General features: G+C 39.2%; 1 protein-coding gene across 1 annotated transcript; it reads right to left on the bottom strand.

Annotated features, from left to right (window-relative positions):
- Positions 1-6320: 6320 nt before the first annotated feature.
- On the bottom strand, positions 6321-20919 carry efhd1 (EF-hand domain family, member D1). Its single transcript, XM_042486783.1, has 4 exons — positions 20515-20919; positions 10534-10681; positions 8205-8339; positions 6321-7865 (listed from the first exon to the last, which is right to left on the bottom strand). Exons 1-4 carry the CDS (start codon positions 20796-20798, stop codon positions 7731-7733), a joined length of 702 nt encoding a protein of 233 aa, XP_042342717.1. The 5' UTR covers positions 20799-20919; the 3' UTR covers positions 6321-7730.
- Positions 20920-26812: the final 5893 nt, after the last annotated feature.

Genomic DNA, 26812 nt, shown 5'->3' on the forward strand with positions numbered 1-26812 from the left:
GGCTTCTGGGTGAAATCAGGAGCTTCTGTCCCCATAAGTTCTGTATAGCATCTTTGGATATAGCTGCCATTGTTAGTTTAGGCAGTGCACCGACTGTTTGTCTGAGTGTGATAAGGGGAGGGGCTTTGTGATAGGTCATTTGTCTACAAAGCCAGCATACATTGTTTGCTGGACAGCACCTTGATAGCCAGCAACTGAATGATGACATGTGTCCAAAAATGTCACCACTGGTCAGATTTGGGAGGGGTCCATAGAAAACCCTAGTGCATGACATTGTTTGTGCATATGAACACACCGAATCCATATTAATTTTTGTGACCGCCGATGTGTAACCTGGAGTCATTACCACAGACATCAGTTACAATCTTAAATCTATGTTTATCCACCAGAGTCACTAACTTCATGTTTCTCAAAATAGAGCTTTCAAGTGTCCGAGTTTCATCCACAGCCGGTGTGACCGTAAGTGGGGGGAACTTGTTAGAAACGTGAAGGGTTTGGGGGGAGGAGTCTGCATTGGCAACAGGGGGCTTGCTAGCTACCGTGGGTTTTACAATGGTGCTGAGCCATGCTTCTTAAATTGCAAAGACTCACCTCAAACGCAGCAAATAAACTACATTTATTACAAGCACCATTATCTCTAAAGGAGGCAGAGGAGTAACTAAACATCTGCCACACTGAGCAGGAGAGAGAAGCTATCCTTAAGGCTGATCTAAAGTAGCTGACAAGTTAATAGCATATAAACAGCATTGTGATTTAACAGGAAATATGCTACGAGAAGAGGAGAGCTTTGAGTGCTTAACCAGAACTAAAGTGAGTTTAAATGTAAAGCAGGTATTAAGAAGCTAGAATGAAGAATGTGATAGTAAATTAGCTGGGTTCAGCTTGCTAGAGCAGAACAAACATGCTACCAGTCACTAGCAAAGAAGCACCAGAAATGAGGCAGCATGCACGCTTGCTGCAGTACTTCAGCATGTCACTGGTAAATATTCATTCACTCTTGAGAAAGGTAACTAGTAACTGGAACTGATTACTAATTACTAATTACTAATTTTAAGTAGTTTGCCCAACTCCAGTTTTGCCCAATGCATGCTGGGATAGAGTCCAACCTCTGGTGACCCCAAACAGAGTAAGCAGTTTTAAAGAATGGATATATGGGATTCTGTAAGGGTATATCAACATCCACAGAATATATGTGTGATTCCCCAGTAATACTACCAAGCCTTCCACGTGAGTAATGAGATGGATTCAGCATTTAATATTCAGTATCACTTCTATTCATACTTTATTGCAATCAAGTAAAACTCTTCCATTCTGACAGGAAGTATAACAACACAACATCTTAACAAGTGCCAAAAAATATATATTTAACTGACCTTTTTCACATCTGGCAACACATAAGTCTCTGCTGAACAAATAACAATATATACTATTTTATTCATGAAAAAATACAGTCAATTTCCATAACAAATACCAAAGAGAGTATGTGATATGTACCGTTTTCTGAAAAGGCAGATTGAACATGCAGAACTTCAAGACATTACTATAGAGTAACTGCACTTTCCACTGCTTAGGTCAGTGTTTCAGTAGTGTTTCTGGCCTCAGCTCTACTCCTCAAGCCTGAGGAAACCTTCGATAAGTTTGATAACCCAAACTAACTTCTCAAGCCACAAGGAGAACAGAACCAACATAGCAATGAATCACTATCTCTGTAAGTACACCAGGACTGGATCCTTGGAACAGCATAGCAAGGACTGAACCAGAACCCCTTCTTCTTCAGCCAGCAACCCAAATAACTCTTGGCAAGTAACAGCATCTGGGTATAGAATTAGGACATAAGTACATGCCGAGCAAGACTGTTTACTTTGTCTTTCATATCGTGTGTACCATGTATTGATGTAATGCTATTGAATGAGTTGCTGCTGTGATCTGTTTGTAATTAGGTTATCTGTTAGTTTGGAATTTAGTTTGCTAATGCTTTACACAGACCAGGTCTTGCATGCAACTCAACATCCTTTTTACTAACAAAGGCACCTTTTATACTTATTAGACCTTGTACATACACTCACAAAATAAATGTTTTTGGAATCATACTTGCTGTCTGCTTAATGTTTTACAAAATAGAGTAAATCACCAATTACTGTGTCAAGAGCTCCGAAATCCTTCTGCCTTTATTATTAATGTGGTAATTTTTGGTATAATTATTAATGTAATTATTAATATGAGTTCCAGATTGATAGTTAAGTGTGTTTTGAGACTGATTTTATTGATCAGCTATCATGTTTCCCTTTTGGGAAATAATGATTAATTTTTTCTGATAGCCATACCTTAACAATTGGTGACCCTTGTGTCAAGCCTAATCACATAAATGGTTGCCCCATGTTAGCTGTTTCTAAATATCAGAATTGCCTTTTTTGCTGATGCTTATCACACAGCTGCATAACAAATCCACGCTGAGCTCTCGTCTATGTTACTAACCCCACATAATGGCGTTAGACCTTTCATGTAGAGCTGAGGCTCAGAGACACAGTGTGTCAATATTCAGTCTGTAACACCCCCACCACCCAGTTTAATTATTGTGTCAAGCTGTAGAATTGATATTAGAGAATCCTGAGAGAACATCACATCACAAAGAATGCAATATCTGAAGAAACTGTGGATGCAAATACTGGTTGTTAAAAAGCTGAAGCTACAATGTTGGATGCTTCACTAAATTACTGGCCTCAATGTGTAAGAACATGATAAAGTGATAGCTGAAAATGAAATAGGTATAATTAGTATGAATGCCATTGAAATGTAAAATTATCCCAAGATTGTGGAATATTGGTATTTTAAGGTTTTTGAAAGGCTGAGGCAACACAGAATTGCTGGCTTAAATGTGTAATGAAAAGGTAGGAATAAATGAAAAAGTGAAAAGAGGTCTAATTTATATGAATGTCATTGAAAAATTAGAATTATTTAAGAGGGTGAATTATTAGGCGTATATGGAAAAATGGGGATGGGCTTCATTAGAATGGCATTGAAAAGTTGCTGCCACTGGTTCCCGGTCCCCTGTGACACCCCAAGCTGTGTTAGTGCCTTAGCTCTGGCTGAATTCAAGTTGCTAGAACAAGTCCGTGTTTGTCTTTCTGGAAGTGCAGGCCGCTCTCCTCACGGCAAAAGTTGTCTGATTAGCCAGAATGAGGCAGAGAGTAGTAGCGCGCTCATAGGTGCAACTGGATCACAAATCAGACAATTTAAACATCAAAATCAAGGTCAGCCTGACAGCCTTACAACATGGCTGACACGTGTGTGAGCCAATCAGTGTGCTTGTGATGACTGGCCAGATGGGTGTTTGGGCGGGAACTCTACCACTGCGGAGACTGCGACTGCACAGACTCTGGCTCCAAATGACATCACCAAGGCAAGATGGCAGGGGCTGTTATTGAGGATATTTTTGCCTCACCTGCACTGCAGGGATAAGTGGGGAAGCATTGTCCATCTATAGATTTAGTCTGTGGTCTCTGTGTGTGTATTAAACTGCACTCATGAGCTCATCTCAAACACACGTGTCTGTCCAGCAGCAATGGAAGGTTGCCAGGTGACATTCACTGCTAAGTACACTCCTGCTTCACCTAGTAAATCTCATAGAGATTTAATTAAGCACTACTCTAAGTACTCCATATTAGACACAATTGTCCACTCATTACACTCACTTCCCATCTTTAGTCTGATGTTATGTCCACACTAACCAATGGGGGAGGGAGATTTGATTTTACCTAGCCAAGACCAACACACCTACTTAAACCTTACATCATTTTAAGTTCACACTGATGCATTGCCCTGCCAATTAACATCAAGTTCAAAGCGACAGTCAGTTGAGTTTATTTCACTTTCAGGCTCACTGTGCCAAATGTGTACATCGCTTTGTTTCACAGCAACATTGTTCTAAGGGACACGAATGTTATTCCATTTCAACAAAAGAAATTTGTATGCAGAGTGAAAATTTTGGGAGTGACAGCAAGTTAAAGAGAAATGTTTGAGGTCTCTCTACTCTGACAGTTGCGTCCCTCACTCTGGCTCTGAACATTCTGTTTAACTGTGTGTTCACATTAAACGCAGAAAAAAAATTTTGCGTTGCATTGCTCGCTTGTACATTCAAAGTCAATGCAAAGACGCATATTCACGTTGCACTGACTTTGAATGTAAACACACTGCACAAAGAGCTCGCATCTCCTCTGGTGTGAACAGTTATACATGCTCATGTAAAAACATGAAAAGGACATTTTTACCAAGCTCCACACAAGTTTGAATTTTTCAAATGTCTGACTGCGATTGAAATGTTGATTACCCAGAATGTATGGAAGATGTGGAACATCTTTAAGTTTGAATGAAGTTTCTGGGTGAAATGTATGAATGAGGAGATGAATTACAAATGCTTGAAAATCTTGAATTTTTGTCAAATATGAACATTCTGCCCATCCACCTCAATGGGGGAAATTTCCCAAAAACATCTAATTTTGAAAAGTATGAAAGGGGGGAATGAAAAAAAAAGTCATAGCAATCATGTCCTAGTTGAGCTGAATATTTTATTTTTTAATCTTTCTATGTAAAGAATGTGGAAGGAGTTAGATGATGAAGAAGAAGATGGAATTATATGAAGAAGGATTTTTTGTGCAGTTACAGGCTGTGAATGCTTTCTTCACACTCGTGGGCTGCTTTTCTGACTGGAGTGTACTGAGTGAGCAGCTAGACAGAGGCTGAAGGGACAAATGTCTTACAATTCACAATCTGTTCAAGACTCAGTCAGCTGTACTGTGAATGCAGCACCGGGGCTTTGTTCTTGTACTAAGGAACAGAATCATGTAGGGATCGCTACATGTCTTTGGCCCTGTCTACTGTTAACAGATATTTTTCCCCTCTGTTTTAAAAAGTAATTCTGTCACAACCTTCATGTTACAAAATTTCTTCATCCACACGAAAAACAAAAGCAAAAACAAAACGCTCGTTAGTGTGCAGTTTCACACACGACGCTGCTGCCGCGACACAACCAAGCCAGAAAAGCCTATTTGTGGGAGCAAATCGATTTGCGGACCCTGGATGTTGCTGGTGAGTGTTGTGCTTTTATCACTGTTGCGATGTAAGCTTAATTGTGTAATCAATCCTCTGTTAACGTAATGTGGCTTGAACTTCTTAGCTAAATTTAATGTCAAGATATGGCTGTCATGGAAACAAAACCCATGTGGCCTTAGTCTGTGACATGCACTGCCATAACAATCCATTGCCGAGTTCCTTTAAGGGAAAGGGCAACAGACAAAGCCTATAGGGATGATGAGTATATCTCAACAGACTCTGATATCATTGGAGTGTCCCAAAAAAACGTGGATCAGAGATCAAACATTGCATTATGGGGGAAATGTTTGTGTTCTGGGAGTTCCGACGAGTCTTTTTAAAAATCTGTATTGGCACGTTGCTCAACTTTATGAAAATGCAATTCTAAATCACTGGAGTTCACCTTTCAAAGCAACTGTATACGCTATGACAGGTTACAGACTCAAGTTTACAAGCAAACAAATTCTTATGTCACAATGTGTGACCCCACAGAGAGTCTCCGTTCATTAAATGATTCAAACAATGGCTAGTATTCATTTAGTGCTGCGGATCCACACAGGCTTAAGCAGACACGATGCTTAACCAGTTCCAGTAAGCCTTTCCACAAAGACATTACAAGACACGTCACTTAGAAAACTGTTACATCGAGTAAGACGAAGGGTCATTGTCATGCCGATGGTTAACGTCACAGGTTTACTCTGTTAAATCACCTGAAGCCTGACTGCTATTTCCCTAAGACTCCCAACCTTAACATAAGTTGGATATTTTGAAGTGGGGTTGTATGGGGTACTTATCCATAGATGGCATTCTGCATGCTCCCACAACCACAACTATTACTTCAACACTAGAACCCCACTTCAGTCAGTTGTTATGCATATGGGGTTGCAGGAGATTTCCAATATTGATCTATTTTACATGAAAATGTAAATTTGTTTAAAAAATATATTAGAATATCTAGCTTACATAAAACACTTGTACTGCATGCATTGCATGCTCTTGAAACAATAATAAAGTACACCATTCACATGACAACTTGTCAAATCTGCAATTGCTTATGGTCGGGACAATTTAGATCCTAAAAACAGAATCACAAGGAGGCCAAGGAAACCACAGAACAACAGGTAAGCATGTCACTTCATCTTAACAGGTGCTTTACTAACAGTTCAAATTCTCTCTGTGGTTGTTAACCTTGGTTTAGACACAAAATAAACATTTAAAGGAAAGGTTCAACATTTTGGTAAATGATTTTATTTGCAATCTTTGTGCGAATGAGAAGAGCAGATCTATGTCAATCTCATGTTTGTGTGTTCACTATAGAGTCCAAGGTAAAAACATCAGCTCACTGAATATCAATATATAACATATAATACCTCTTCGATTTCATGTGAACAGAAACAGAAATGTGAAAATAAAAAAATGTGGTTTCAGGGGGAAATATGTGCTGTGGAACCACATCTATGTAACTTTTGTTTATCAATAAAGTTTCACCATATAAGTGCAACAAAAATCAGACTGTCATATTTAAATCTCTGTTTGGATATAGATTGAAAAAATGAAACAGCAGCTCTTTTAAAGGGGCTTCCTGTCCTCTGGCTTCTAGTCCTAATGCAAAACTATGGGAACCCTGTCTTGACTCTGGCTACTACACAAACATGAGACTGATATGTTGTCTTATCTCACTCTCAGAAACAGAGCAAATAAACCCATTTTCCAAAACGAACACCGCTTAAAGATGACCTCCCATGTTTTGACAGTTCACAGTTGAGTTTTAGGGGTCTTTTAGGGATTTGGGGCACAATACTAAAACCAGGGAGTGTACTTTTAGTGGATCAAATCATTATCAAAAGCTGTTGCAGACTGTTTCAATCAACAAACTGTATTCTATTTATAAAAGCCAACCAGAGCACAGCCTGATTAGTGTAGGATCAGTCAACTGAGCCAAGAGACATCAGTGGCCAAAGGTGCATACTGCTTCACTTTCTACCAACAAATGTTTTTTCACATTATGTGATGTTATACTTACTACTTAAAATTGTTCTACTATTATAATAAAGTTGTATACATTATTTAATATCTATGACTACACTACATCTATTACATTGCAGGTTGTAGAGTAGTTGTCAATTTAATGACACCCATCCTCATAGTGTTAACAAAGTAAGGATCATCAAGATCATATGACACAAACCATGACCAGACTGTAACACAAAATCAAAACACTTAATGAACATTTTAGAACATACTAAATACAGCTGAAATTTGCCTCAACAAGTAAAATTCCTTCGATGAAACCTTCCAGTTCTTGTACAGGAGGACACTAAGAAATATCTTACAGAAATGCACAATAAATCTATTATATTTCCTTGATATAGGAAAGTACACTAAATATTTCCTTACACATCTAAAGTTGAGTTTTTGCGTTATTGTTTTTAGTGAAACAGCTGCTGAAAGTCTGGAATGAGTAAACCTTGCCTGTGATGTGTTTTGAGGTATTTACGAGGATTTTAGTAAGTATTAATTGAATTCTGAACTTCTATGCAAGGACAATGATTAAAATGTGAGTGGAATGAGAAGCTATTTCTAAAACCTCGGTAACACTGACTGTGCATGTCAGGATTGTAATGTGTGCCTCTTTCAAAAGGTCATGAGCAGAAGGTGGACTGCAGCTGCTTGAAGGCGGCTTGTCTCTGTTTTTTATCCTCTTCCTGTCTCTTGCGTTCTTCTTTTTCCTCTCGAATCTCAGCCTCAAACTTGCTTCCCAGAGACAGAGCCTGCATCTGGTAACACACAAAATGACAATGTCCATTCCCATCACCACAACAGAGAGCAAACACCAAAAACAATGACCATACTTTGTCTCAACGTTGTTTACTGAGCATACAACTGGATAAGTGAGACTTGTATACAGATGTTTGATACAGTTTTGCTATTGGCAAATGCTGTCCCCGTTTTTTTATCAAGAAAGAAAGAATTTTGGCTCAGAGGTAGAGCAGGTCGTCGGAAGGTCAGAGCATCAACAGTATCAACATCAATATCGCAATGCACTCTTCTGTCAGTTTGGTGCAAATGGTGTTTTGGTTCAAATGTCAAAGCAAGACAAATAGTACAAAACATACCTTGGCTTCAAAGAAGTCTTTGGCACCCATCACTCCCTCAGTGGAGACGTTGATCTCAGACAATCTGGCCAGAGCCATCAGACCACTCTCCTCCTGCAGCTCTCCAGCAGCTGCTCTCCGGAAAATCAGCAGGAACTGCAGGATTTTTAACAACATTCAGTAATTATTATTGGTATAGCAAGGTATATAACAGGTATAACAATAACCTGCAGTGACGGCACCAGAATGTTTTCATTAATTAAGTCACCAAGGGGGGGTCTGGAAAGTCGCTACATATAGTGACAAAGTCGTCAAGTTGGCAAAACTGCAAACAATGCTACAAATATAGTCCATGCGAAGGGATTGATAAAGCTTGTTGCAGGAGTGGCAGAGATCCTTTCTGTGTAGTGTTTTCTTTCCTCTCCGCCCTCCCTCTCTCTCTATCCTGTCTTCTCCTTAAGTGCTAACAGCCCAAGAAGTTCGACACTGTGCACCTCAGTCGATCTGCTGAGTCAGTAACACTGTCTATGAAGCCCATGTCTACAATGCATTTTTTTATTATAATGTATTATGAACATACTTAGAATGCATTATAATGCCTTTATAGTGCTTTATAATCATAGTCATAAGCACTCATGGTTATTACAGTATAGTATAGTATTATTAATATTGGTGATATAAAATGTATTTGTATAGCACCTTTCAAAACACAGTTACAGAGTGCTTTACAATGAATTAAAACACATTTAACACAGAGAGATGAAATGAACTAAAAGCCATAAAACATAAACACATTATACAAAAACACAGTATATGATATATGATAACATAATATTTTAAACTATGCACTCATATCTGTTCAAATGAAGCATCGAAAAGGGCAGCAGTGTAAATGTAATATGTCCTACTGTTCACCTTATTACTGAATAAATTTCATAGCATTCAAGTTTTGTTTACTAATTACAGAACATATTTTAGGGGTTCTTTTAGGATAACAGATATATCCGCTTGTATTTAGTACCCTAAATCAGGTTTTTCCTATGTACTCCGGGGCGTATGAGTCAAACAGGTGTTTATTCATGTTTACCCTTTTTTGCAAATGCACTCTTCTTATATGATACATGAAAGGTGATAATTTGATTTATTTCACACTATGGTATCACTGGAGATGCTGGAACACTTTGTGGAACAGCAACCAGTGTTCTGGACATCTCTTCTATCACCTGAAGTACGCAGGAGCAACAGCAATATCTGCACTTTGATAGAGGTTAACATAATGGCTGCAGCAGATGTGGTGAAAGCTTTTAAACAAAAAAAAAAACAGCCACACTTGCAATATGTGAAGAGAAGTCCCCAACTCCAACCTCACTGCACCTCTGAATGCACAGCTGATGGAGAAGATGAGATGAGCAGTGCCCCTCGCGACTCAACTGTGATTAAGGACCTCAAGAATTCTGCATACAAGAATTTGAATTCACGGTAGATTTACTCAAGATATGTCTCCCTGAAGGACAAGCAGTACATAAAGTTCACTTCAAGGCCCTGGCTTTCTTGTGCAATGAGGCCAATGTTGGAAGGTAGAAGGTAGATTTATTGGTCTTTTTTTTTTAAACAAAGTTTCAAAAATGAAACTACAATTTGAGAGCTGAGTAAAATCACAGCCCTTTAAGAGTTTATTCTGTTTATTCTAGTGCAGTAAGTAAAATAAGCAGCAAGCAGCTGCTGATGTCATCATACAATTCCTGCAGTGCATCTTTTGAATTTGCACCGCAGTCTTGTGTCCTTTCGGGTCTGAAAAAGGTCTGCCCATTCAGTGCAATAGCTTGATCTTGGATGTAAGGGCTAACTACGGGTCTTTCTCTTTCTCTCATTTCCCTTCCTCTTCTTTCTCATCCCCCCCGGTTCTCCACATACTCTTCTCTTCTGTAACTTCCCCTCTCTTCCCCCTCTTTCTCTCTCTTTTCCTCAATTCAGTTATTAACTGAGACATTTCATGACAGTTTCACAAAATAAATGTCAAATTGGTGAGAACCCAACCCAATTCAAGCCCACTTCACCCAAAATAACTTCAATCTCAGCGTCAAGTTTTTCTTTCTCTCTCTCTCTTAGTTTGTTTGCAGCCTGTTCACAGGTGGACAGGATGCACCATAGTAACTATCACCTCCTTAAACGGTGCTTGCTGGCCTACGACGTGCCTACGATCAAATCCAAGTTTCCTGTAGCGTTCATGAATCTGGTCGAGGTTTTTAGTACCAAGCTGTTTTATGTGCAAATCTGCTGACAGATTTACTAACATTTCATTTATGAGACCCAGTATAACTTCCTGAACTCAGTGAAGCCAACCTCTCACCTCTCTGAAACTCAGCTTGCCATCAAAGTCTTCATCCACCTCTTTAATCATGTTTTTGAGGCCCAGATGAGTCTGTGGAGCTCCAAGTTTCTCCATCATCAACTTCAGCTCCATCAGGTCGATAAAGCCATCTTTACCAGTGTCATACCTACAAACCACAAAACACACAAAGCATTAGATGCAACTGGGATGTGTGCACTATGACAGTCAACCCAGCGCAGTATTACCATACGATGTAATAAACACTGCTTAAAACTGCTTAAAAATGGTGCAAGGATCGTGATAAAGAGCTCAAGGGGTCAACTTGGCCTGAGAGTTTCCAAGATCCCAGTCTGATGGAGCACTGGGACGTGCCAGTAACCCAGAGGTACCCCTGCTCCATGGTTGGGGCCTCTTTGGAATGGATTTGACTCTGACCTGTTGAGGCATCAACACAGGACCTCTGTGGGTGTCCTGGGCTGTCTAGCACCTGGGAATTATTAGGAGATTCGTTGAGTACTGTGGGGGTAGTGAGGTGAGGTACCATCATGTCTCATAGACACTCCATCAGATTGGGACTGAAGCATTTTAGAGGCCAGGTGGACACCTTGAGCTCTTTTCACTTTCCTCAGGCCATTCCAGAACATGTGGGGGGCAGGTACTTGGTCTGCAAGGACCCATAGTTTCCCAGCAGAACATGCATTTCAACGGAAAGATCAATGTTTTTTTGCTTCACCTATGCATGGTTTTAATGTTTTGACTGATGCAGCATATGATCAGAGCTGATAGAGAACTATTGTGGATACTCTTAGGAAGAGATAAAAAAAATATATATATAGTTTATTCAATCTGGGGCGTCTGGTGGCTCAGTGGATTGAGCGAGCGTCCAATATACAGAGGTTGTGTCCTTGCCGCAGCGGCTGAGGGTTCGACTCTGGCTTCGGCCCTTTGCTGTATGTTGCCCCCTCTCTCTCCCTCTGTCACATTTAATACTGTCCTATCAATTAAAGGCAAAACCGCCCAAAAATCTAATTTTAAAAAAAAATCTATTATTATTTATTAAGGGCAGCATGGTGGTGTAGTGGTGAGCACAAATGCCTTACAACAAGCATGAGTTTGTATGTTCTCCTTCTGTGTGGAGTTTGCATATTCTCCTCATGGTCAGTGATAGGATTTCCCCGGGTTCTCTGGCTTCCTCCCACAGTCCAACATGGGAGGAAGCCCCTTTCAAATCAGGCAAATTGATGACTTTAAATTGCCCGTAGGTGTGAACGTGAGTGTGAATGCTTCTCTGTCTCTATATGCCGGCTCTTCGATGGTCTCGTGACCTGTCCAGGGTGTACCTCGCCTCTCACCCAATGACGGCTGGGAAAGGCTCTGAATTATGAAATTATAACTCATAATTGGCATATCATATACCATAGCATACACACATATGCAATACACACACACACCCATACACATCCGTAAAAATACGTAATAGCTACATATACATACTAACACACAAACACTTTAACAGTGAGGACTAACAACTGACAAAATTCTGGGAGTAAAGTACAGCCTAATCAATAACTGCAATGACCACCATAGTAAAAAGTAAATAAATTATTCTTCATCAGTGTAATGTTGTCTCATATGTGTATATTCACATATGGGCGATTTGTTGTAAGCTATCTGGTTTATCAGGGGCTGATATTGGTACTGCAGCCATTCTGCATTATGCAATATCTTCCACGAAAGTTGACATAGAGGAAAATATGTCATTTTTTACTGAATGAAATGAGTGACATCTAACTGTATAAAGAAAAGAGATAGATGAGAGGAGGTATTTGCAGAGTTTTTTGTCCAGCAGAATGAACAGTTTAGTTTCACTTTTAATGCGCCTGACGCTCTGCTCCTCTCTGCCTACTATGCTATAAATAACTCAGTGGTGTTTTAATACTGCTCCTAATTAACAGTCCAGCTCCACTGAGACTATGGCAGGACAAATTAGATTATGGCGGCCTGCCATAGTCTAATTTGTCCCGCCACAGTCTTTGTTATTAATGTGAAACACTGTCCTCAGTTTTGGTCAACACTGAGTTACCAGTCAATGTTACTGTTAAATTTGTGTCATTCAATATAATTAATTAACATACCTTTTGTATTATTTCTATATCATAATTTTTGTCCTAAAAATTATGTCATTAGATAGAATAAATAAGTAGGGGAAATTTACAAAACTCTGCCTTGACTTAGCCTTTGCCTGCCCCTTAGGTACCTGTGTATTGACCTGTTTTTGCCATGAACAGACTGTGATTTTACTGCAATTGTGTGCTGAGGTCTGCATCTGAGTCCAAGCCTGTGATTCAGTACTGACAGTTTCCTTTCCTGGCAGCATTCCATCCCTGGAAACACAAAAGCACCCAGAGAGTAATTTGGCTCTTCTTTTTGGGAGCACAGGAATGCCAGAGGCAGGCTGAAGGGGTGTTTCCTCTCTGCTGTCTGACCATAAGCAGACCAGGGCATGCATTAGTGTCACTGGAAAACAGGAACCCTCATCCCCACATGTTTCCTTACAGGACCACGGTCATTTAAAATGCCTTGACCACTTTTATTCTAAATATTTATGTTTTTTCGTCGTGTAACCTTCATGGTTTTGTATGACTTTGTATATATTAAATTAAGATGTCACCAAAAAAGAGAAAAAGGTCTTTTCTGAAAGACACGCCACTCTCTGTTGTTAAGTGTATTACTTTGCCATTGTGTGTGAGCCTGTTTGATAGTTAGGAAGATGCAGTGACAATCTGTTTTAAGCTGTGATTTCAAAGAACTGCTAGCTGAAGATCAGACACACATAAATGCCACATGTCAGTAAGGATCTACCAGTTATCAGGCTGGCCAATTTATCAGAAATTCATGTATCTCAAAGATCAGTACATAGCACAACTTTCAGCTGCCTTCACTGTTTTTGGAATGAAATCGCCTCATTGAGAGAATTTTTTACTCGTGTTAAGAACGATCTTAAAAGACAAAAAAAACATCAGTTGTATTTTAAATAATTGTTCCTTTCAAACAGGGCGATAAGGCCTAAAAAATAAAATCTCAGTTTTTTCACACCAAACCTGATTTTCGATTTTAATCTATTTTCTTCCCTCTTTAAAACAAACTACAAATGACAAAGAAATCACTCAAAACAAGTTTTGCTTTTGATGTAGCAGTAAAAATTAAAGGCAAACTGAATTTCATTTCTGTTACTATAATAAACTGAATGTCCCTTTTTGGGGTGAAAGTGGATGCTGCAAACTTGTCTTTAACACTGATGGCTGCAGTAATTTCACAAAACATATTTACATGAATTCATTTGTATCATATCTTTAGCAATATGCAGCGCAACTGTATTAGAAACAGCTTTCAGTGTTTCTACATCACCTGCACGAGTCTATATAACTTACATTGATGGTTTAGAGAACAGCATAACTTCTACAACTGCAAACAGCCCACCATCACTCCAAGTTAGAGAATGAGGGAAATCAGTCTCTAGTCTCGTTAACATTGACGGGAAACACTGCAGATTTTGCAGCAGCTCGCTGTCCTGTCATACGGGACACAGCGGGAAAATGCTTCCACTAATGTTGGCTGCTTTTTACCAGCTGGTATTCTTTAGTTGCAACAGCCTTTAAACAAAATTTGCAGCAGACTTTGATTTGTTCGAGATCTGACACCGCATAACTGAAACCAGTTCCAAATGAATGACCAGACTGTGTCTTTTTTGGCGGAGGCAAAAATCGAATTTTTTTTTTTTTTTAATTCTAATTAATCGATAAAATCGATTTATCGCACAGCCCTACCTTCAAAGTAATATTTTTGGAACATGTCAAACTCACAAGAACAGAAAGCTCAACATTTAGAAACATTACAATGACATTAGCAAGTAAGCACCAACTGATGATATCACTATCACATGCACACAAGGAACTATGAGAGATCAGCCTTTGATGGGACACCTCTAAATAATTACAGCAGATGTCATTGAGAGGGCAAAGCATTTCAGCTAAAGCCTCCTGCAGATTGTAAGATTTTTGCAATCTTATAAGTTTAGTGCAAGCCACATTGTGCGACATGCATCTGGATAAACCTGGGTACTACATCAAGTCTGATGTGTGCGGACTATGCGATGATATCACCTACTGAATCACAGGCAACGACGTACGTCCATCAACATCAATAGGCATGAACAGAGCGTCGTAGGTGGGTGTCATTTATCTGCGCTGTAGGTGTAGAGAAAAATGTAAACAAACAAATGGAGCCTTCGCTGTAGTGGTGTTTATGTGTGTCAGGAAAAATCTAGAGAAGAGGAGGAGGAGGGGAATGTGGACGCTGTCGTGGCTGGGGAAAAGAAGCCAACCTGGCACGCCAGTTTTGCAACCAGAGCTTGAAGTAAGTATCAGCATCTATCAGCATTTAGCACTGTCGCACTGGTCAGTGCCTCATTTCATGCTGCATTTCTATTGGTTGGTTAGCAGATGTAGGTTGTAACAGCAGTCACACAGTGAGATTCTCATCCCAGATATCTGACACTGTCAGATATTTATCCCCGGCCATCTTTGATCACAGGACCATGACAACAGCCGTCCTTGCACCTCTCTCACTGTGTGATGTAGGACCACTGTTTTAGAGCCACAACCAAAGATATCTCCACGTTTCTGCCATGATTGTTATCTTTCGTCTGAGACAGCCCGAAATCGTACAGTGTGCATGGGGCATAAGTCAGATATACCCAAAGCTCAGACCAGTTTAGCTAGCAAAGAGTGGCTGCAATGGCACAGACTACAAATGGAATGATTTTTGTGCATGGTCTTGTGCATTTGGACTGCCTGTATTTGCAGAGATACTTCAAATGTGCATATTGGAAAACACCTTGATCGTCATATACCAAAAAATATCTCCAAGGCACAGAGCACAACAGAGCATTTGAACTCCAGTCATCTACAAAAAGAGCGCCTCTGATGCTAGCGCTAGCAGCCAGCCTCGCCAAGCCACACTAACCAGATGTTCAGACACAAACTAAGCCAGATTCACATGGACGTGGAAGCAGTGCTTTTGCACTGATAGAGAAAGATGCAATATGTACGATCTGGGGATAATTTTAGTTTAAAACATTCAAAAAATCAAGTAATCCTATCAACAGAGTGTGGACACCTTTGACGCTATGTCCAAGATGCCTATGTATTGTACTGCAGAGATATCCACTGCTAAGCAGCCAGGGATGGGCCATCCCTGGCTGTAATAATATATCCTGGCCTGAGAGGCAATAGTCAGTCACTGCAGCCTTTAGCGAGTCACAGGAGAGGATGAAGAAGTTGAGCTTAAAAAAAAAAAAAAAATACAGCTAGCCACAGCAGAGTCATTGGGTACAGCATGGATGTTACAGTCTCTGTGAGGACCATCTCGCCCCAAAACAAGCAGATCTCGGAAAGAAGCAACGCTCCACAGCATAGGAAGGAGGCGATGTATAAAGAAGCAAAACTAGAGTAAATATCTGTGTGGATTTCTAACACTGGAGACAGCTCTTGGGGAGTAAAAAGATGCAGTTTGATGTTGAACTCCCAATGTTTCTTTAGACTGGTGAGTAACATCTAACAACGACTATTTACCAAAACATACCTTTAGTGTAACAGTTACAGTTCGTGGGAAATTTTTCAGAAGGCTTGATGTGTTCTTGTTACTGTTGCATTGCTAAAACTGAGCTAAGTAAGCTTAGCTAAGCCAAAAAGCTATAAAGTAAACTTTACACAAACAATGTGAAGATCATAAGACAAGCCTAATTTTGATCAACTGTATTATTGTTCTGCTGTCAATTATGAGTTGCCTTTATTTTAGGGCTGTCAAAATAAGGCCCTAATTTTGATTAATTATTCACAGAAAAATGAATATGTAAAAATGAATGTTCTTTCCTTTGACCTGCTGCCTCATTAAAGGCCACAGTGGTTTTGTAACATGAGTTTTCATACCATTTGAGAAATATCAGCTCAAAGCCTTTAGCAGCGAATCTGGAGGTCCAAGCTAGCACAGCCTCTGATGCTAGCGCTAGCAGACAGCCTCGTCAAGCCACACTCATAAATAGACAATGAAAATGGTGTTTTGATAATTTGAATGACCCCATACAACCTTTTACTTCAGTACAGTTGGTGCTATGATGACAGTGGCACATGCAGATGCCAGTAGCTCCTCAAATTCTTGCTCCTTTTTGCTATATTTTCCCATTTTCTTCAACTCGATGGCCACTTCTGCTAAAGCACAACTTTCCTACAATAAAACGATCAACGATTAACATCGGGAAAAGTTGTGTGAGGTTTGGACTGAATGCAGCAGACCGCGAGAGGACCTGCACCACTAGCATACGCCGAGTGGCCAGTCAGACCAGAGGGGAGAAACAAAACCAAAAGTGCCAGATAAAGAGAAGGAGAGCCAGCATCAGGGCGAGGCTGACCCAACTTGAACCGAGAGCTGTTCCTCTATCAAGCTTTTTTATGGCTAATGTCTGGTCACAGGAGAATAAAGTGGATGAGATGTGATTGAGGCTCACTTAGCAACATCTTCACATAGACATGGTTAACCCCTAACATTCCGAATCAAACTGTTGCACTGGAAGGGCGGACATTTTTTAGAGCAGACAGGTCGCAAGACTCTGGTAGGAGAAGAGGAGGAGGGCTTTGTGTATATATACATGATGCTTGGTGCTCAAACGCAGTTAAAGTGGACTGTGCTCACCAGATGCTGAGTTCATGGTGCTACGATGTCATCCATATTATTTGCCCAGAGAATTCCCCAGTGTTTGTATCGTTGCTGTTTACATTCCACCAGATGCAGATTCGAAAAAATGCACTGCAGGAACTGTAAGACGCCATCAGCAGCAAAATCACCAAGCAACCAGATGGAATTTTCATAGTAGCTGTATTAAACAGACCTCAAATCTGCCTTACCTAAATTCCACCAGCATGTCCAGATCCCCTCCAGAGGAAGAAATACCCTGGACCACAGGTATACAAATATTCGTGACAGCTACAAAGAACTCCCACACCCTCATTTTGGCCTGTCAGATCATATTTCTCTGATAAAAGGGTCAAACCAACAGTTAAAACTGTTAAATCGTGGACAGATGAAGCCACGGCAGCTGTTTTTAAATGTTTAAAAATGCTGCCACTCAAGATAACAAGATCAATCTTGAAGTAAATGCATTATCTGTGACATTATATATCAGCAAATATGTTGATGACGTGGTGAGCACAAAGACAGTGAGATCATTCCCAACCAGAAAGCCTGGATGAAGCAAAAAAAGCTGCCTTTCAGTCAGGGGACAAGGAGGCATACATCATCACCAGAGCATAACTGAGAGCTGGCATCAAGGAGGCTAAGAGGAGACAATCGTAGAGAGTGGAGAGAGACCTCAACAGTAACAGCACTAAAGATACATGGTAGGCGATTCAAAATGTCACAGGCTACGAAAGCAGGAGCGCCATCATATGTGAGGCCACGCTAGCAGATGAGCTGAACACATTTTACATTGGCTTTGACCTCCTCAATAAGGATTTAGCTGTGAAGTCTCCTCCACCTCCAGAGGACCGGCCACTCTCAGTGACCACAGCAGATGTGAGAAAACTCCTGCTGAGACTGGATATAAACAAGTCCGCTGGCCCAGACAACATTCCTGGACACGTACTAAAAAACTTGTGCTGATCAGCTTGTTAATGTTATAACTGACATTTTTCAAATCTAACTTTCACAAGAGACTTCTCAAGACAAGCCTCAAGACAGCCATCATCGTTCCTGTACCTTAAAATTCTGCTGTCTAGTCTTAATGACTACCGCCCTGTGGCTCTTACCCCCATCCTGATGAAGTTCTTCGAGAAACTGGTTCTCCAGCACATCTAAGACAACATGCCTGCCAACCTGGACCCTAACCAGTATGCTTTTCACCAACAGATCCACAGAGGATGCCATATCTACTGCTCTTCACTCAGTCTTCACTCACCTGGAGAATAAAAACAGCTACATCAGGATGCTGTTTGTTGACTTAAGCTCAGCATTGAACACAATCTCACCTATGAAGCTGGTTGATAAACTTAACACTCTGGGCTTCAGTACAGCACTCTGCAACTGGATACTGGACTTCCTCACATGCAGACCTCAGAGAGTTCGGATTGGCAGTCACACCTCCTCTACATTAGTGCTCAACACTGGAGCCCCCCAGGGCTGTGTGCTCAGCCCCCTCCTGTTCACACTGTGCACCCATGACTGCACTCCCAGACATCAGGAGAACTCTATTGTGAAGTATGCAGACGGCACCACTGTCAGCGGCCGTATAGAGTGGAGAAGGGATGAAGTATTTTTGTAGGCCAACCAGGAAGTAAGCATCGCACTGGTTCCCTTGTCATAAACCTTATGGGATTTTTGAATGGGATTTTGGGTTATCACCATAAATCAGCTCTGTGATGAACACAAGTTTGTGACACTTATACGTTTTGTTCAGCGTGATATTCTTCACAGATGAATACCACTTTTGTGTGTTTTGAAGTGTAAATTAAATCACCAGAAGCAAAAAGCTATCGTTAGGCTATACATGAACTACATCAAGGTTGCACGTATTAAATGTGACCAGTACAAACACTGTAAAAACATATTAAAACACGATCGAAAAATATTATAAATAGATAAATGTACAAGTTCAAGTGCGAGTCTGTAAAGCTGTAACAGCGGACAAGTGGGTTTAATGAGTTTCTGTGTCCGGTGTGATGATGTCTAACGTCCCTGACAAACACTGTAGTCCCATTTAGCCACTTGTTAGCAACCGCCTTTCCAAGACAAGTAAAACCTTTCAAGTTCAAAAATCATGTTTAAGCGGACAGATTTTATGTTGCAGAACAAAACCTCTAAATATATTTAGCCTGTATTAACCACAGACCTTATTTAGGCCATTTTACAGAAAACAAATTCAAAAAACCCATAGACTTGAAGACGAGGGAACCGGGAGTGCTAAGAGGCTAATGGACTTCTGTGTTTTAGGACTCATTACTCCCCCACTCTATTCCAAACAACAATGGGGAAAATCAACAATCTTGCAGAGTGGTGCACAGAAAACAACCTACTGGTCAACGTCAGTAAAACCAAGGAGCTGATTGTTGATTTTAGAAAGAAAGAGGCAAAGACACACACCCCTGTCTACATCAGTGGAGCTGAGGTGGAGCAGGTGAACAGGTTCCTTGGAATTACGATCACTGAGAACCTATCTTGGTCATCGCACATCACAACCCAGGTTAAAAAAGCACAGAAAAGGCTTTACTTTCTACTGAAACTTTGAAAGGCCACATTCCAGAGGAGGATCCTGATTAACTAGGACTACAACATAACTATGAGGGCAACCCACCCCCCACCCAAAAAAGGCAAAGGACAAAATAATTGTTCATTGACTGTAATCGAGGTAAAATGTTCAATTAATGGTGATACTTATTTAAGGTCATATCGCCCAGCCATGGCATTTTAAATTTTTGGCTTTACGAAACTGAATTGGAATCATGTATTCAGATTTTGTTTAGACTTTTATCTCTAGGACTGGCATGTTTTCACAGGCCTGCACAGTTTTATATGGCCAATAAACCTGATCAACCCCGTATTTCCGAGCAGTTTCACCAATTTCACTGTAGCTTGTCAAAGTCAGGCTGCTTCACAATACCAGAACAGCTCACAGGTCACTCCTCCGATCATGACATAACACTAGAAGAATAAAATGTCCTTGCAAGGACAAAATAGCAGCTATTATTGAGGCCAGAAGTGGGTGAGTCTGTGTGAATCATTAGTCAGCAGCACAGCGACAGCCGGAGCTTTCCCCGCGAGGCTTCACGTCAGCAGCAGCAGCATTTTAATCTCATCATGAGCTTCCAGCCCTGCACGCTCATTCTGCCCCAATCCCCACGACTACAAGTAAACATGTCGAAACAATGGAGATGTTAGGCTTAGCCTTACCGTTTGAACATCATCTCCATGTCCTTAATCTGTTTACGGGAGAACTCCTTGAATTCGGTGTAGGGGTTGAAGACGCGGGTTAACCTTGGAGCAGCGTTCCCCTCGTTGATGTCCTGCCTGCGGATCAGTTTGGCCGACAGCTCGGAAGACGATTCGCCGCAAGCTGCCTCGGTCTCCTGCGGTTTGGGTCGGGCCGGGCTCTGTTCGGGCTCCGGCCTCGGCTCGGCCTCCTGCGTTGCGGCCAATCGCGACTGCAGCTTCATAGCCAGCTCGTCAGATGCCATGCTGAGGATACAGGCTGCTCACCAACGCTTTAACAGAGAACGGAGCCTGACAGCCTCGTCAAATGCGTTCAAGTACCACTGTTAAACTGCCTGAAACCAGCCGTCAACAGAGAGGAAGCTACTTCCGGCCGCGCCATTTCAAAATAAAATGGTTATGTACTAAACACTTGCCTCGCGTAGAAATGTATCCAATAACAACCTCGTTAATAATTAATAAAAATTCAATAATCCAGTCATTATAATTACTCTACAATATTATCTAAATATGATTAAATTATATTAATGCTTTTGTTTTGAAATTGCTCCTAAATATATATATATATATATATATATATATAATATATATATATATATATATATATATATATATATATATATATATCCTTGTGTTGGACAACAATTTGAGGACTGTGAATGCCAGATGTCTTTTCTTATCTTGGTACAAGTGCTCCCAACCACTCGTACACTTTTCTCTTACCTAAGAGAAAAGCAAAACTAAAATTTAAAAAAAAAATTAATGGGTACTAACAAAAGAACCAACCCTAAATATGAGTAAAAATAAGAGAACATTTGTTTGTATATATTTATATTCCTCATGCAGCAATATTCTCCTAAATTTCTCTTATATTTTTTTCTTAATTTTCTGGTAAGAGAAGCTATAAGAGAAGTCAAATCCAGATGCACCAAACACTCTTAACCATCCAAATTTGCTCTTACTTAGGTGTGTTTAATGATAAATCCCACTTGATCCTAACTCACCTGTCAGCACAGGTAATTCCCCTTAATACTATATATAAGGGCATGTTTATTGTGCAAAAGACTCTACCACATGAACAAAACTGGAGAGATGGCACCCAAAAAAAAGGCTGTAAGAAGCAAAATAACATCTGCAGAAGTGGAACTGACATTGGTCTACTGTTGAATAAACTCAAACAAAGTAAACATGATTTCAGGGACATGTATCTAGGTATTAAAAGTAAAAGTGCACATGCACCAACGTTTAAATAAATTTAAGAAATCTTTAATAATTTAAGTAATTAGAAGAAAAAGCATCAAGTCCTCATACACACAGTTTATAAGAAAAGCTAAAAAACATGATTTTTTTGCATGAAGATTGACTTTCAACTGACTTTTTGGTTTGTACGCAAAAATCCTAATTTGTAAACAATAGTAGTGGAGTAAAAAGTACAATATTTCCCTCTGAAGTGTAGTGGAGTAGAAGTGGAAAGTGGCATGAGATTAAAATTCTTAATTAACAGAAAAGTAACCTCAAATATGTACTTAAGTACAGTACTTGAGTAAAGATGCTAAAATCATCCAATCATTATAGTTACTCTAAAACCTCATCTAAATTTGATCAAATGGTATTCATGCATTTTTTAAAGCATTCCTAAAATGTAAAACTTATTCTTCCTAGTGCTGGGCAACAATTTGTTGGCTCAACCACTTCTGAAATTTCCTCTTACCTATGTGAAGGGCAAAAAATAAGAAAACATTGGTGAATCCCAAAATCTGTGGGTTCCAATAAAAGAACAACAATCCTGGATATGAGTAAAAAAAATAAGAGAAAATTCTGTAGTTTATAGTTTCTTGCATGAGGCCCATTGTCTTTACAGTAAATGAGTGTCAGACTTCAGTCTTTTAAATGCATTTTTAAAAGTATTGTAGTATATGGTAGGCATTACTCACTTATGACACAGCGTAGGTTCTTATAAATGCATGAAAATGATTACACTTAACACCAACAATGAAACATTATTAGCATAGGTCATTATAAATGCATCACTTTTTAGTTGTGCAAAACAGGTTGCCAGTTAGGGTATTCCCTATACCTTTAGCTTTTCAGATACAATCACTTGATGGCTGGAGATAAAGAGGCATGCGATCACAATGCGTAAAGATGTGTAGACTGTCTCCCTCCCTGCCACATATGGCACTGTGCCAGCTTTCCTGGCACATGCGGGCACACACACACACACACACAAACACAAACACACACACACAAACACACACACACACACACACACATATACATATATACATAGATGCTGCCTTTGCTGCGGTAAACAAGGTCATTATGTATTTGAAAGTTTCTTTTAAGTTATGTTTTTCATCGACTGTAATTATTCCCTTTTTATGTCTGTTTTTGTATAATAATTTCTCTATTCCTTTTTTATGTTTGAAAAAAAATAAATCAAATCACACACACACACACAACTAGATATATAGATATTAGTTGGTGTTGTACATGTGAAAATAAATGACTCAGGGATGCATGTTTATCCAACAACATTGATAGAAATCAACATTAGATTTAATTCATTCAAATGTATGTAATAGTTTTTGCTCATGATGATGGAGATGATGTAAAATTTGAATTCTTTTTTGAATACAGGACTTTTACTTGTTTTTAGATTGTGGTATTGGTACTTTTACACAAGTAAATAAATTGAGTACCTCTTCCAATACTGGTACTGTATTTAGGCTACACTAGAATGCACTGGTGTGTGTTTCATTTCTACAGAGACATGCAGTAGCAGACATTTTGTGTAGGGTACGAAAACTTGCCAAGTGTACTGTTCTTTAAATATCTTAGGCCCATATTCAAAATGAGTTCTGCTCTAAAGAGTCCCAGAGTCAAATACCTTAACTTTTTCATCTTTGGTTCCAAGATCATGTATCCCGATGACTTTGATCCCTTGACTTGTTACCTCGTGCCAACATCAGGTCGACTTTATTGATTCAGACGGAATCATCTAAACTGGATGTGTTGCCATCACAGTTAGATCGGACATTGATAAACTGTACTTATTTTTTTGATCTCCTGACTTTTGACGTAACATTTTAATTTATCTAAGGCCTTGGTTTTATTATTGCAAAACTAATGTCATTTTTAAGACAGTTAACTAAACTTCTCATTTTTATCATATATATATATATATATATATATATATATATATATATATAACTAATGAAACACAGTATGTAACAGGTTTAAATTACTCTACCAATATTACTGCAGTGGGCAATCATTGAAGCAGTTCTTTTCATGGACAGCACTAACCATGCATTACATCATTTTTAGAAGTGGACTTTCTGATATGAAATTAAAGCAATAAGACAGCATTGCACCATGATCCATTTCAAATGTACATGATCATGATACAACCATCTATTCAAATTACCTCAAACAAAAATACGTAATTTGAGTGAGTAACCTTCTGAAAAGTTTTGATACTAAAGCAAATAAAATACTATAAAAATTGCAATTTTTAAAAAAATTCTAGCATGGACTCTGATCAAAGAATTAGCAGACAAGACTCAGAAACTAACTGGACATGAGATGCCAGGTTTTGGTAGGACACAATTCATTTAATACCAAAAAAAGTATAGAGGTTAAACACTACATTACTACAACCAACACACATTAACAGGGTCAAACAAACTACAGCACGACTCTTGGTGTTGAAATAAGGCAGCCAAAAATATGAGAGAAAGACAAATCTGTTGGCAGCAGAGAAGAACAATAAAAACAAATTGCCAACTGCAATCATAGTATAAAATACAATCAATCTGTTGAAATCAGTTAGTCCAAGGAAAAACATGAATGTACACTTAGCTAGCTTCACAGGTACATTTCACATGTGAATTCACCTGGCTTTGCATAGGTGTAGCTGCATTAGTCTTAGTAAAATAAAATATTGGCTTAAAATTGGGACGATATCGGGGGGCACTTTTTCCTTCCTGATGCTATTATAGATAAACTCAAATAAATTAAAAGTGACCTAATGATTGCATATGTATAGTGACAAATAAGCTCTAATTTAACACAGATTGCTGTGGTGGTAAAAATGAAGTCAGCAACCTGCTGAGACTTGACTACAGCTGATAGTGGAATAGAAGGCTTTTACCGTGGCAGGTCCGGCTGCCCATTTAGGGTCCCGAAAACCAGTCGTAACATTTATAGGGAGCCATTTATTCCATATGCCATTCAGGATAATTGTATTGGGGGAACTACTATTTTGTAAGATGTGCTCTCTTTTATTATTTATTTATATCTATATTAATTATTGCTACGACTGCCTCTTTGCACTATTGCCTCTTGTATATTGTACATTTGTGTGTTTTTAATGTTGTATTGTTTTACGTGTTGTATGTATCTTTGAGCAAAGCCGAAGACAAATTTCCGCTGAGGTGGACAATAAAGTCTCTCTATCTCTATCAAATTCAGATTTTTCATAATAAAATGAACTTTATTGGCATGAATGTTTGTTACATTGTTGTCAAAGCAAAATAACAGATTATTAAATTATTGCCTACATTACAGAAATATATTTTAGACACATATTATATACGTTATGTTTTAGTTACATAGAAACATTTAGAGTAGAGTTTTTTTCTCTTGGTTTATGACAATATTCCACATATTTTACAGCTAAAACTGCACACTGACTATCTATATCTCTCTAAAGCTAAATTTATTTTCTTTGCACTCAGTTTTTTTGCATTTAGCTATTTTTTTTCTGATTTTGCAAGTATTATTTTTTCTCTCTTCAGTTATTTCTTATTGCCAGACCTGCACTGTACATATTAAGGCATCGGATTGACATTGACACCAGTAAATAAATATATCTGGACTGCATAACTTTGGTTTCATCTCTGTTTTTGAACCTCAGCCTCTTGACCAAACTTACAATTTCACTTGCCAAAAGTGATGTCAAGATCTGACTTGAATGCTGATGTTGGGAGTAGAGCACCTGACATTGACACTGACAGCTGAGTGGGATGTCAGTGTATCCACCATTAATGTAATTTACTGATATCATTAATCTTAACACTGCCTATCAGAACTTCACATCACAAATCACTGTCTGGGCTTACTGCTTCTGCAGTAGTAAGAGGGGAACATAGGCTCCTATTGCATGATAAATAATAATAATCATAATGCAAAGATTCTAATATGAGACAAATAAGACTTTAAATCAAACATTGTTTGTCTAATTGTTACAAAATTTGCAGGATATGTGACATCATAATAAAAATGAACCACATGGGTGAAATTGTTTCGAAAGTGCTCAATAGAAGATGCCATTAGTTCCAAACAAGTGCATTGACCTTTATCAACATTTGGCCATAAATCAATGACAGTTTGTCCAAAGATCACAAACTCAGCAATTGACCTATCTCTAAGCCCCGCCCTTGAATGCCACAAGCCAATCACATTTTGTGCAGCTACACAAAACACTCGGACATCTTGCTCATAGACCTCCACAGAAAAGCATTAGAAATTTTGATTTTCCTGCAGGTTTATATAAATTTATGCAGTTACAAAACGGTCAAACAATGTGCATGGCATAAATGCAACACTGTTACGAGGTATCCTGAGAGACTAGAGAATGTAGTGTATTTTATCCCATTCCCAAACCTCACATAAACAGTGTGTCCTTTGATTAAACTGTATGGCGCATGAAGAAGATAAACAAGGTTGTCTAGATTTGTTCTAAGGCTAGGGTGGGCCCGCAAGACCGGCCTGCCTATTCTAATAATAATTCTAACAATAAATAAAAAAATAGAAAAAAATAGACAGCAATTACTTTTCTGAGATAACACTCACGGCTGTGCATGCACGAGCCAGGTTCAGGGTCGGTGAACACAACACATGAGGTTAAGTGCCATCGCGGGATAACCTTGGGGATTGACTTGTGATTGCGAGTGTCAAGAAAAGGAAGGTGGATGCAGAATGCTGCATTTTCCTGGAGAAATGGACAAACAATTATTTATTTGTCGACGTAAAGGCAAGCCAGTTTGTCTAGTCTGTGGCATTGCGCTGGCAGTGAATAAAAAGGTCAATCTCGAGCATCATTACAGCTCGAAACATGCTAAACTGGACAAGTTGAAAGGACAAATGTGTTTTGATAAAAATAGCATTTTTTGTTGGGGTGCCAAACAATCAGCTTTCACAAGACCACAGACTTACAGAGACAATGTTTAGAGGGCAAGTCTTGTGATTGCTT

This window comes from Plectropomus leopardus, chromosome 5 (genome assembly GCF_008729295.1).
Source record: "Plectropomus leopardus isolate mb chromosome 5, YSFRI_Pleo_2.0, whole genome shotgun sequence".
In the NCBI taxonomy this organism is placed as follows: domain Eukaryota; kingdom Metazoa; phylum Chordata; class Actinopteri; order Perciformes; family Serranidae; genus Plectropomus; species Plectropomus leopardus.

What these genes read in the sequence shown, in the direction of transcription:
- efhd1 (XM_042486783.1), bottom strand. Translation starts at nt 20,798, where the DNA reads ATGGCATCTGACGAGCTGGCTATGAAGCTGCAGTCGCGATTGGCCGCA. An exon ending in GCAAGCTGAGTTTCAGAGAG is followed by an intron (nt 8,340 to 10,533) that starts GTGAGAGGTTGG and finishes AAAATCCTGCAG; the next exon opens with TTCCTGCTGATTTTCCGGAG. An exon ending in AAGACTTCTTTGAAGCCAAG is followed by an intron (nt 7,866 to 8,204) that starts GTATGTTTTGTA and finishes GTGTGTTACCAG; the next exon opens with ATGCAGGCTCTGTCTCTGGG.